Source organism: Lepidothrix coronata, unplaced genomic scaffold (assembly GCF_001604755.1).
Source record: "Lepidothrix coronata isolate B3197 unplaced genomic scaffold, Lepidothrix_coronata-1.0 Scaffold206, whole genome shotgun sequence".
Lineage (NCBI taxonomy): Eukaryota > Metazoa > Chordata > Aves > Passeriformes > Pipridae > Lepidothrix > Lepidothrix coronata.
This window is the reverse complement of record NW_016690386.1, coordinates 588,462-601,967: the sequence shown is the minus strand read 5'-3', so window position 1 is coordinate 601,967 and position 13,506 is coordinate 588,462. Positions and strand designations below refer to the sequence as shown.

The window sequence follows — 13,506 nt, the reverse complement described above, 5'->3', positions numbered from 1 at the left end:
GCACATACTAAAAACCAGCCCTATAGATCTGGCTGCAGATAGAATCATAGAATCATAGAATCAGACAGGTTGGAAAGGACCTCTGAGATCATCAAGTCCAACCCTTGATCCACTACCACCACAGTTGCTAGACCATGGCACTAAGTGCCACGTCCAACCTCATCTTAAAAACCTCCAGGGATGGAGATGTTTACTGCATGAGTAGGTCTTGGTCTTATGTCCCTGCAACATTTGCCTATGCTTCAATTACTTCTATTACTTCTGAGCTATTATAGCACTAATTGTTTTATTCTGTAAACTACATTAACTCTATTCTTGGTCAAATCCAAAATAAACTATCAGGAAAACTTGACTCCAGTTTCAAGGGAGTGAAAGAATTATTTTTAGCTAATGGTTGTTAACTCATTGTTACAGTTCAAGCTGGTCTCTGAAGTCAGCTTGGTATGAATCTATCCATGTTGCAGTGCCAAAGACTGCTGTGTAATGACAGAGGTGGGGAACAGTTTGTGAAACTTGTTTTGGAAACGTTAATTAAACTGTGTCTGAATTATGCTTCAAGAGAGCACTTAACTTGAGTTTGAGGTTAAACAAGAAGAGGAGTGTCATGTGTGGAGCTTGCTGAAGGCTTCTTAGCAACTTTAAGTGTTGGAAACGAGCTAAGAAGTGCAAATATGACTTCAGGAATCTCTGTGTTGGTGGGGCAGGGGGAAGTCTTTTTACAGCCTCACAACCTGTGCCATTCTGTGGGGGCTCTATCCTCTCACACCTGGCAGACACCCATTCCTTGTGCTTTTGTCTCATCTACAGACCCCTTTTTCTTCCCCACAGCTGCCTGATCAGCCCTTTCTTTACCTCCCTCACCTGTCCTCTCAAAATAAGCAGCTTTTTTGACTCCTTGACTCCTTACCCTTATCCCAGAACCCTATTACTTTTCTTTCTGAGGGTCTGACAGGACTAGTATAGAGGACAAAAAGACCTTTCTGCTAACTTGGTCAAGGTAGCAAATATAAGCCACCCTGAAAAGCTGGAAGTACTGCTCTAAATACCCTGTCCTTTCCCAGTATCAACAAAAGATATATGAATAAAAGGCATGAACCAACTTTTCTAAATAGAATAGACAATACAGATGCCTCATCAGTATAAACAAAATAGTCTGCGACCATAGGCTATTCACTTCTTTGCCTGCTGCTTTCACCTGAGTGCACCGTTGCTTCTCAGCAATGATCCTACTTTTTGTGCTTATTCAGTTGCTGTTGGCCAGAATTGTTGTCTAGGGGAGGTCTGGTCTTTGTATGCTCTATCTGCTTGAATGTTACAATAGATTAGCTCCTTCCTCCTCAGCTAGAAGTGTGCTTATGCAGAAATCAAGCAATAAATGACAGGAAGGACTGTGTTATGACTAAGGCACTGCACAGAGACTAGAAAAACCTGAGATGGTATTTCTGCTGTAGCCTTCCTAGGTGATCCTGGTAAAATCACTTAAATTGTTTGTCTCTGCTTTCTCGCAAAATGGAAATGAGAGAATAGGTGAGGGTTTATGACAATTTCAGAGAATATTTCATGATAAATATTTTTATAGGGAATTGCCTTCAGAGAAAGAATGTCCAATTCTGTAGATATTCTGGCAAAGAAAATTTGGATTGTATGTATATTTTCAAGATCAGGCTTCTGTGTTTCCATATGAAGTTTCTAGCTTTTAAACAAATATTTCACTTGGCTGACTGATATGCAAATTATGAACATTAGACCAGGAAAAAAGAGAGTGATGAAAAAGTATTGTGCATAATAATAAACTAACTCAATTTTGGTTTTGCTCAAACATACTCTCATAGATACCATCACCCGTTGACAACTAAATGAATAGAAGAGCTGTTTCATTCTACCCTTTCCAACAAAATCATCAAGGAAGAAAATAAATAACACTTATAATAATTGAATCATCTGAAATTGATGTCTATTAGCCCCTGAAATACATTCAAATTTCTTTAGTTAATTTAACTGTGTGAATTACATACTTTTCAAAAATCATGGTTTCATAATGATGAAAACCATAACATACCTGACTGCATAGCCTTAATTTTTAGCAGTAAGTTTATTTCTTTTTCATCTTGCACTACTCTTTTTTTATCATTTTTTTTCATATGGGGAAGAAGAGGAAAGAAGAGATTCTGAACTACAGTTTGAAGGAATTTTTTTTGCATTTTTACAAAAGAGGGGGCTTGAATTTTTTTTTTTTCTGTTTTCAAGAAAGGTGAGTAGTTCAAATTAACATGCTTATGTGTCAACTCTTAAATTATGCAAGATAATTTAAGCCACATTATACTCTGATAATTACATTGAATCCGAACTATTCTTTGTAGAATGCTTCAAATGCTCTTGTGTGGAGTTGAACGTCACTTGAAGAGTCCTCAAATATTTTACATGTAAGAAAACATAATAATAAGCAGGCTTCACTTAAAACTGTCATACTCTCTGAATCCTTTAAAATTGGAGAGATTGAATGCTAATTAAATGTAGTTCTTAAAATGAGCCTGTAAGCCAAATGTTGCTGTTGTATTTTTCAAAGAACAGATGTGCATTCCTGTCCTGTTTATGTGGAAGTCCATAGCTATTACAGATCATAATACCTCCATTAAGTCACTTTGCTTGTCTTAGAAAAGAGGAGGATGAGGTAAATTATTCTTTGATACTGGAGATCACAGGGCCTTTTTTACAGACTGCCCATTAGTTTTCTATGAGAAGACATTCTTTCTCTAGCTTCCGTGGTTGAACATGGATGTCAGTCATTGTAAGTTTTTAATCTTTGGCATCCCAGTCTTGCAAAAGTTGAAGGTGAAATCTGTGACTACAGGAGTTAGTTTCTCTGTTGTATGGGTCACCTTGCTCAAAGCTTCTTTTACATGTCAGGGTTCAACATACTTGTTCTTACTCAGCTGTCAAGGAACTGCTGTTAAAGCACTGTAGGAAAGAATATGCTGAATACATCAATAGGGACACCAATCCTTGATAGGTCCAGAAGAAGTGAAAAAGCTTTATACAGTTAAATGTGAATGTTCATTGGCACCAAGTTTTCCCGGGAGTTATTCTAATCTACACACTTGACTGTTAAGGTAAAACGATCAATTAATCAATTAATAAGAATCCTAACTTACTTTAAACTGTTCCTTTAGGAGTTAATGAGTAGAGTCTAATTATTCATATATTGCACATGCACAGAAACAGAACTGATGTTAATCTCAGTTGCACATCTGTGTTCTGAAGAGCTGCTTTTTACCCCTTCAAAATTACCCAGGAAAAAAGCTGGTCATGTTTTACATATTCCATGAGAAACAGACAAGGCAGTGGGAGTTTTAAACCAGCAGCAAGTAAATCACCTCATTTACATTGTTTCAACAATGCAGACCAGTTTGCTGCCAGCTTGGATTTTCTAATTTTGATTTAAACACATGACTTGAAATGACTTTGTTGGGTGGTGGGACCAAAGGATTTATGATGCCCTTGTGTGTGGGACTCTCATCACTGTACAGCAACCCTGTCGTTTTTTTAACAGAGTCTGTTTGACTGGTGCTGGATTTATGATAGAAATAATTCAGAACAGAGTAATAATTTTCCCTTGGCAATTACGCTACCATTTGGTACTTGGTCCCTAAGGGGAAAATGAATGTGCTGGGATCTGTCCATAAGTTCAGCGGCTCAGTGTAAAGAACAAATCAAGGTCAGAATGCAGCTGAATACACACTGATGTTTCATAATATAATCTAGATCTTCTGCTTTTATCTGACTCATTAAAGGCTCATGTAATTTAAAGATTATTTTTGATTGCTATGAGATTTTTAACAGGAATTCTTTGTGAGGGATATTTCATTGCCACGTTCAGTACTTTCTTGTTCTGTTCATTGCCTCTTTTCTCTGCAGCAATGGCCACCCTACCAACTTCTTCAGTGTAAGCAGGATAGTACCTTGCTAAGTGTTGGTGCTTATGATATTATAAGATCTCATAAGCCACTTAATATATATATATATAACTTTTGAAAGGTCTTTTTCCACCTCTGTCCTTGTCATAAAAATGAGATATCACCTTTTCACTACAGTTCATCAGCAGCCTCCTTAGGCATGAAAAACCTGCTGAACCAGGATGTTTGTCTAGGGCTAATGTTCCTAATAACTAAACCAGATCTTTTTGCCAGTCTGTGTTTCTGTTCTCCTGTTCTCTTCTTTAGCTCGGCAGGCAACTGTGAAATTAGGAACACAGATAATAAGAAAAACCTCATGTGGTGCTGTGTTTCTAACACATGCTCTTGTGTAGGAATGGCTACAGATTGATTGACATGTTGATAAACTTATAGGTAAGGACAATTATATAAAATGGATAAAGCAATGAAGTGTCTCAAATGTGATCTTTTTGGTTAAATTTTGCTTTTGTAGTCATGTGTTTTAAATGACTCAGTATGGAGAAAGCTGGCTTTGAGATGGCTTGTAGAGGCTCTTTTTGAAGTCTAGGCTGCTTTCTCTATGAGCCATGATGTCAATCAAAATGCTCTTATCTAAAATACAAAAAAGAGGGATGTCCGCTTTATGTAGCTTATAATGAAACTAGATGAACAACAGTTCATTTTAGAATATGAAGTGGATCAGTTGGTACTCTTCTGTGAATATTTACAGGGGAAAAGACCAGAGGTATGCTATTCTTAATCATGCCTCTTGGCAGAGGAGTACTGAAATTGTAGTGTTCCTAGGATATCCATCACTAGAGACCTATATAAACAAAACTAGACCAATTTCTGTCAGGAATGGCACTGGTATGAGTCTATTTTGGGTAGGGAGAGACTAGATGAGCTCTTAAGGTTCTTTTAATTTCAGACACTATAAGTGAAGTTTTGTAAACTCTTTAACCTTGCCCTTGAGAAATGTTTTACCTGAACATCAGTATGCATTCAACCACTGTTTATGCATCAATACTGTTTTATTTGACTTTTTTATCTGTTAAGATACTTGCCAAAACTATACCAGATTCCCCTGCAGAATTTTTTTGGTTGTAGGTACGTGCTTGCTAAGATACTCGGGTGGCTACTGGAGACATACCTAGAAAAACAGTGTGACTGTTTTAGACCAGACATAAGATTGGACATCATGGTATTTCTGTGGTGTTTGTTTGTTTCCTGGTTCCAGTATAGCCCATAATCAGCTATTCTCCAAGTGACAGACAATATTTCAATTTTTCTCCAAGATGGCTAAGCTAGAAAAGAACCTTGTCTCTTAACCCTAACTCTCATGCATTTGGTCTTTGACAGGCAATATCTGATAGTAATTTTGCTGGACTTAAGGATGGCAATATGATTGATGGCTAAAAAGATACAAGAAAAATAAGGATTTCTGTCACTGACCTTCCAGTGACTTTGTTGGAAGAGAGAGTAATAAATCAAGATGCTTGTGTATAGTATGTACTAAGCTTATCTTATACTCTGTAGTACCTTTGAGTGAATATTTCCAGGCAATTATATGACAGGGAAATTATTTTACATTTTTACCTTTGATGGGAAGGTTCTTATTATAACTTTTATATATAGCTTTTCTTATTATAAGTGTTAAACATTTCTGTTTAACATTTCTACAGGTCTGTGTTTTTCCAACAAAGTTTACAGATATACTCAGAACAGATTCATCCTCTGTTCTGCCTTCTTCCCTCATTTTGGTTATTATCCTGCTTCATAAATGTTTTTGCTGACCAGATCCTGTGTAACCATCCTTGAACCTAGTTCTTCCAGGCTAGTGAGGAGGATCCTAGCAATGGCTGGTTTGCTGTTGTTGAAGTGAGCCAGTGCATCTTGCTGAATGCAGTATTCCCTGGGAAAGAGGAGTCTTGATGTCACTCTTAGCACTGGACAAGCTTTCAGTGTAAAGTAAAAGAATATGATTATACTAAAATACACAGCTTAAGAAACCAGCTGTTGTGCTTTGTGAAGGTGCAGAATACTAGAGCATAGCTCACCAAACAGTCACTGTGATTGGTTTAGATTCTGTCTTCTGCTGACCTGCTTGCCATGGTAGTCATGTTACTTCTCGGCACACTTCACACAAGTCCTAAAACTTTTAATGTGTTTTATCATTCATTATTTATCTCTTTTATGCTCTAGTGTGAGAATTTCTCCTTATATTCTATTTTCTCAACTACGAATGCCAAAAATTAGTAGTTGGCCTTACCCTTATACACTTACTAAACTCTTTCCTTGGTTTTGGTGTGATTTTTTTTTTTTTGGGGGGGGGGGGAAGAAAATACTCCTCAAGCTTTTAAAACTATAGTATACAGTTAATAATTTATAGCATATGCCACTTTTTACACAAAAAGGTGAAACAATGAATGTACTTATTATTACCTCTTGACAGAAGCTATTTAATGCCAAATAGTCTGGTAGCGCAGTATATTTGGAATAAGAAGTTCATAAACGTGGCTTAGTGGCTGAGGGTAAAAGAATAGGGCTGTCTTGGTTTTCTGTAGGCATCTGTACAATAAAGGACATTACGCCAAAGTAAAGTTCCTGAAGCACTTTTGTTTTCTCCAGTGCTCCTGTCTTAACTGCCACTGTAAGAAGATTTTAGATTTGCCTCTGCTCAAGTTCCCTCAGAGGTCCAGCCTAGCATCTGTACTGCCCAGCTTGTGCTGACAGAGAGTTTAACATTGACTGTAGCAGCCATAACCACTTTTCCTCAAAATCATGGTCTGAAGTGACGAATTTGTTGTCATTTATGTAATAATGTCATCCCCAAAACCCTCCCCTCGTCCCCATCCATTCTCTTGGGACTGGTTTGTTGATGTGTGTGTAGCGGTGTGATTTTCATGATACTGTGCGTAAGCTCTTCAAGGGTCATTCCCATAAAGAGAAGGAGGGTCAGGAGTAAACAGAAAAAACCTCAGACTTTGCCCTGATCTGTTTTTGTAAGTTGCATTCTACTCTTAGGGGGAAACAATAGGAAAAGTGGGGGGTCAGGGGGTGAGACAGGCAGAATTGAATGGGCTGATAAATTTGGAAGTTAGAAGCAGTGAGTGATGAGAGTAACAGCTTCTGTTATGAACAGGATGAGTACCATCAGCCAAGAATCACGATTTTGAAACTCATTAGGAACCTCTGAAGAACTCAGGATAAGAGATCAATTTCTCTGAGTTCACTTCTTATGTGCCTTTATGGAGAAGTTAAGCTTAAAAAGGGGCCTCTGGTGGTCTAGTGGTTAGGGTGCAGGACTCTCACCGCTGTGACCCGGGTTCGATTCCCAGCCCCCCCGGGCAGATGGAGCTCGTTAGCCCTGTAAGGCAATCCATCTAAGAGAAGGTCACTCTAAACAAACCTATGTCCTGGGGACCTTGCTGCCACTGTCCAAGCTTGCTCGGCCCCGGCAGATGAACCTCAGGATTAAAGGGTGGGCTCAGTTCAGCGCACGCTGTGTCTCACCTAAAAAAAAAATCCACTGCACAGGCTCGAAGGGTTAATGACCTTTCCCAAATCTTCGCTCATGAAGACTGGCCATTATTATAAGCTTAAAAAGAAATAATCTGTTTTTCAGTGGTGATTTTCCTTTTGCGGTTAGTATTGATAGATTTAATTTCAGAACATGAATGTAAATGTCCATTAGTGCAGCTATAATAAGCATTAATCTGTTTATTCCTTAAGCAACATGTTTCCTAGAGCTATTCCTCTTGTTTCTTACTCTACACTTTTTCATGTCAATCAAATTATCAGTAAAAATAATCACAAATCCCATTAGGAACTGATTATATATATACCAACTTCAAGCTAGTTTACCTCTTTGCTAACATTATCTCCAAGATTTTTAACTGCAGTCAGTCCAGCGTGCTTCTGTCTCCATTAATTATGTTTACAAATCTCTACAAAGTATTATGACCTAGAACTCATCTTACTGATATTCTGTTGCTTCAGAAATAAGAGAGACCTATAAAATGGAGTAACCTGTCTTCAGATGTAATGAACTTTGTCCACTACCTACTCTAAAAGCTCCACCACTGTCATTTCATATCTACTCAGTTCCTCAGTTGACACAGTGACCTCCCCAGGTGATCTTGTTTTTCTTGCTTGAGTATGTGCTGTAACAGGAGTTGAAAACAGAGCTGACAAAATGTGGACAAAGATGACATGAAACAGACTGGAGGGTGGGTCATCATAATGACATGGGATAGATACTTTTGAAAACTGTCACATGAACTCCTTTGCTGAGAACATGAAGGGAACAAAGTGTAATTGTTCCAATAGAGAGTGTGAAAAAGAAAGGCCTGCAAGATGCAGTGCATGTTGCAAGAAAACAATCTATTTCAAGTATTTCAGCAAGGTAGTTTTTATATACAATTACAACTGAGATAATTTATATCAACTCGTATGTATGGGTCATTTTCTGAAATAATGTGTCTAGCCTTATTTGTTTGCTGTAAGCATGCATTTCTTCCCCAGACATTGATGGAAATTAAAGGAATATTTACAACCAAGGAGAAAAACTAGTCTATGAAGCTATATAATAGTTTAGCCTATGTTATATTGAAGTTTCTGGAATCCACCTTGCTGATTTTAAGTGTTTAATGAAAACAGAATCATTATCTCCTCCCTAGGCAGATAGATGACTCCTTTTGGATTTAAACACATGCATTAGGCGAAGAGTAGACCATGTGTTTCTGGAAGGTTCACACCTACAGGGTTGTACTTTGGTTTTGCAATCTGGATAGTTAAAAAATGCCGTTCTGAAAAAGAAAATGAGAGCAAAACCTAAAGCTTGATGTTTTCTGTACTTGGGTTTTAAAAGTAGCTTTCAAATGCTTGTGTCTGTACTGCATTTTACTTGCAATGCTATTAATTAAACCTTTCTGACTCTCTCCTAAACTCTTTCCCCTTCAGGGAGAGGTCTTTTGTGACTGTAAAATAATGGGGCAGAATTCTAGCTAGTTGGTTTATAAACATCTGGAAAAAACATAGTTTTTTCCACAAATTGTGGAAAGTGCTGAAACATCCTTAACCACAGTGGTGCCACTGGATAAATCATTCCAAAGTGACTGAAGGTGGTAGAAGACACGGCAGCTCTAAAGGAGAAAGAAATGAGTCAGGAGAATAACTAAAACTAAAGCTACTTCTTCACCACTAGTTCTTTCCAATTGTCCACAGCCAGTAAAAATGTTCTCTGAAGCAAAGTGCCTTGGATTGTTGATTTTATGCAGGCAACTTTCTGTCTTACAAATCAGAAAAGCAACACCTTCTGTTTGTTTTGATTTGTTGTTTTGTTTTTTTTCCTTGAAGTTAGTTACTTTTTTTTACATGTCTTATAGCCACAAGTATCCCTACAAAGTAGGGATAGCTTGTCTAGTTTTCTTTCATGTGTGTTCATGCCTTGCTTCATCAATTCAATATGCTTGCATGTGTTGGGAGAGACTGCAAGTTGCTGATTTTTATAAGGTTGACTTTTGTATCATTGAAGTGTGATGAGTTTATCATGTTTTTATGCATTTTAATTTCATTTGGGAAAAAAATAAATAATTTTTGCCTCATTGTGTATCTTCTGAAAACCAATTTAATACTAACTTCTTTTATTGTGCAGAGCTGGTTATTTGCCTCAGAATATTCCTTTGGAGATTATCAGATACCTTTCAGAGGAAAAAGATTTTCTGCCTTGGCATGCTGCCAGCCGAGCTCTTTATCCTCTAGATAAATTGCTGGACCGCACAGAAAACTACAACATCTTCAATGTAAGATATACAGTCTTCCTCTCTTTCTTCCTCTAGTTATTCCTTTCTTTCTTTCCCTCCCTCTCTTTGTCAGTCTGTTCTTTCTTCCTTTTTTTGCTTTTCTTCCTTTCTCCTCTTACTCTCTCCTTTTATTGCCAAGACTTGAACTGTTCCCCATTCAGATACTGTAAATGACCTAGGGATATTAACTTTCTTCCTAATTATTCTTTATTTAAACATAGCAATTATCAAGCTTTGGTGCATTTGCATTTGAACAGTGATGACTGTTGTTTGAGGCACGTATGATTAGTAGAGGGAAAGGTAATTATCCCTCCTGTAAAATGTTATGACAAAGTATTGCACTTAAAAAAGCCAAAGTATTCTATTTCCAGATTTTCTCTTTTGAGGAGCCCCACGGTGATATTTAGGTTGATGCACAGGCTCAGCAACACCAAATGCAGGCACAACAGAATAGAACACATGCAACTGAAGCAAAGATTTGTAGGCATTATTTCATCCAAAAATCCATAGTGAATTGAATGCAGTTCCCTTAATTAACAAGAATTAAATCACCATTGAGTCAAAGCCCATTCATAATTGCATCCGAAGGGACATCAGTAACAGTTCACAGTAGATAATTAAGATAGACATGACAAATATTTTAACGTTATCTGAAATAGTAAAAAAAATCATAGCTACACTGAAGCATTGTTTATGAAGTACATGAGATTTGACTGCAGCCAGTAACTATTATGAAGTCTTGGGATTTTTATTCACTGTGAAGTTTATGTAGTCTACATATTTTCAATGGTCAACATACGGTAACTTTATGTAATGTTGTAAAGACTTCAAATGGAGGAACTTTTTAAAGCCTGAAATGCTTAAGGATGCTTCTTGTTAAATATATATTTGTTTGTGTGTGTGTGTGACCGTACACACCATGCTCAGAGAGCAGGAAGTTAGAAGTAGCTGGATTTATATATGTATGTAGAAGTACATACATATATATCAGAGAATCACAGAATATGTTGAGTTGGAAGGGACCCACAAGGATCATCAAGTACACACACACACACACACATATACAAATATACACCTGATGACATGGAAAATCATTTTTGTAGAACATATACTACAGATTAATAAGGACACATGGAAATTTTTATGAACCTACAGTGTAGGTCTACATGCAAACCAGAGGCATAATGTAAAATGATGTTGAAATGATATGCGTATTTAGTCTGTTGTTAACTGCACAGAAAAATTCTTAGGAACCTGTTTCACTTTTAAACTTGGTTGTGTAAAGAAAATACAATTTTAATAAATAAAACCAGTAAAATTCACAGCTAGGTTATGTTTTATCACTACGGATAGGAGTTTTGAAAGCAGAGGTGATAGCAGAAGAAATAAAAAGTCTTTTTAGTCACAGAATAACGTATCTGCTAGAAAAAGCTGCACTATGAATTTTCTTATGTGTTGTACATAAGATACATGCCTATGCATCTGCAATGATAAAATAGATGCTCTCATATGCAGTTCTGTATATCTCAGTTCTCTTTTTCAAATTGTTGAATTCCACTGGCAAAAGATTACGCTGAATACAATGACAGTGGTTTTCTTTAAAACTGGTCAGAATATGTAAGTATGTCTCTTGCGTAAAAAGTAGAATTCACTAAAATAGATCTTGGGCTTATTTTGTTCTTTAAGCACACTGGGAACCTAAACTTATAGCATAGTATCATTAAGTGTACAAAGCTTATTTGCAGCCACATTGTTATGTATTCCAAAGGCAATTGACTGTACCCAGATAATGTTTTTGCTATGGCTATGGCTATTAAAACAATGTTCTTTTAAAAGTGAACATTCAAGATGTAGTCCAGATTGGCCATAGAGTAAAAATTAAGCTATTGACACTCTTGCAATTTTTCAGCTGTGTATTGTGACTGCAAAATAGCATGTAATAAACTTTTGAAAGTGATGGATTTTTTAGCAATAAATTGTCTTATACTAGGCATCTAATCAAATAGCTGTTCTACAGATTGATTCTTACTCTGGTGGTGAAGGGGGATTATAAGTGGACAAGTTGCTTTGCTAAATGCAAATCAACATCTTTGGAGTTGGACATTATTTTTTGAGGGTGAAAGGGTTAAACCTCAATAGTCAGTAGTATTTCAGTTTCAAGTAAAAAAACCCATGATGGTTAACATTAAATATATTTTTCTTTTTCCCCTCAGGAGTATATTTTAAGACAAGTTGCATCAATGTATCTGAAGCTTGGATGGCCAGTGAACAATTTAAACAAATCACTTGTTCAAGCATCCTACCAACATGAGTACTGTTATATTTCTTTTTTTTTATTGTTTATTTGTGGAATATAGTTGAAATAATGCAGTCTCCTAAAGTTTAGTGTCATCTTCAGCCTGTCATAAGCCCCTAGCTCTGTTGCCCCTCTGTTTTTCCTTTCTGGGTTAGAAGGAGAGCAGAAAGATGCTGTGAGATGAATTCTTCTTTCCTAAGTTGGGAGAACACGGTTTCCTAAGCCCTAACTTAATATCTGACTGCACTGGATATTTGAGAACTTGAACTGAAGTGCCCATGGAGGTTAGGAAAAGTGTCTAAGTGTAAATGGAGGCTGGTTTTGGTCCACAACCTTTCTTTAATTGTTGCAGCAGCTGAAGGCATAAAGTTGAAACTGAGATTTGTAAAGCAGATTGTCATTGATATGTTGCCCGACTGCTGGTTGCTGTCACTGTTATAAGAAATAGCTTTTTATAAACATTCAAACACATTCGTTAATGCAACTTTATTGCTTTCTTTAATTTGGACAGAGAGTTGCGTCGGGAAGTCATCATGTTGGCCTGCAGCTTTGGTAACAAACACTGTCACCAGCAGGCTGCAACATTAATCTCGGATTGGATTTCTAGCAATAGGAACCGGTAAGTGGAACTGAAATGTGTATCTTACATTTCTCCTACTGAGAGGCAATACAGCTGGCATACTCTTCCTCTCCTGCCTGCCCCTGTCTGCAGTGCCCTGTTTTGCAGAATGGTACGAGAGGAAGCAGAGGTTGCTGGCTGTCATTTAAAAATGTCTGTGGGGCTTCAGAATGAATTATTTGACTTTGCATGTACGAGTGGGTGGAGGGGACACCCACGTAGCCTCTGCTCACTCCTGATAAATTATTGTCAGATAATTCTACACTAGAAGGTCAGAAGATGGGTTTTAAGGAGGGGTTTAAAGAGAGAAAGATGAGTGACAGCACATTAGCGGACAAACATGAAACCTATGTCAGGGCAAGAGAAGAGAAGGTGCTAAGTTATTAAAGAAGTGAGAGAGGTTAGAGGCAGAAGGACTGAGAAGGAAGGAAGGAGATGTAACAATGTGTATGAAGGAAATGTTATGCAGTATTTAAGGATGAAGACTTGGAAATTAATGTGATTCAGGAATACATGGGGAAGCTCATGTAAGGTTTCAGAGAGCAGATAATATGATAGGTGATGCCTTGAGCGTTAGCAGCACCGCAGTGGTTTGACAACTAATATATAAGACTGTCCAGACACAGGTTTATTCAGCTGAGGCAAGACAACATGGGCCATGGATAGTGTATGAAGTTTATCTTTTAAAGGCAAGCATCTAAGAAATGTTAAATTACTAAAAATACAAATATTTAGGTATGTAGTGATCTATGGACAATGAGATAAGTGCAAAGTATAGGTTAAGACCACAACTTCTTGAGAAAGAATAATGAATTTTCTGATTATGTGGAATGTGGGTGTGAAAGTATGTGCACT

General features: G+C 37.2%; 1 protein-coding gene across 1 annotated transcript in view; it reads left to right on the top strand.

The window, feature by feature from the left end:
* The window catches only part of TRHDE (thyrotropin releasing hormone degrading enzyme), a 202,912-nt gene that overhangs the window by 168,219 nt on the left and 21,187 nt on the right, over positions 1-13,506 (top strand). The window contains exons 13-15 of the mRNA XM_017832814.1: positions 9,589-9,736; positions 11,950-12,047; positions 12,544-12,651. Of these exons, the coding sequence (XP_017688303.1) occupies positions 9,589-9,736; positions 11,950-12,047; positions 12,544-12,651 (354 nt within the window). The remainder of the gene's footprint in view (positions 1-9,588; positions 9,737-11,949; positions 12,048-12,543; positions 12,652-13,506) is intronic.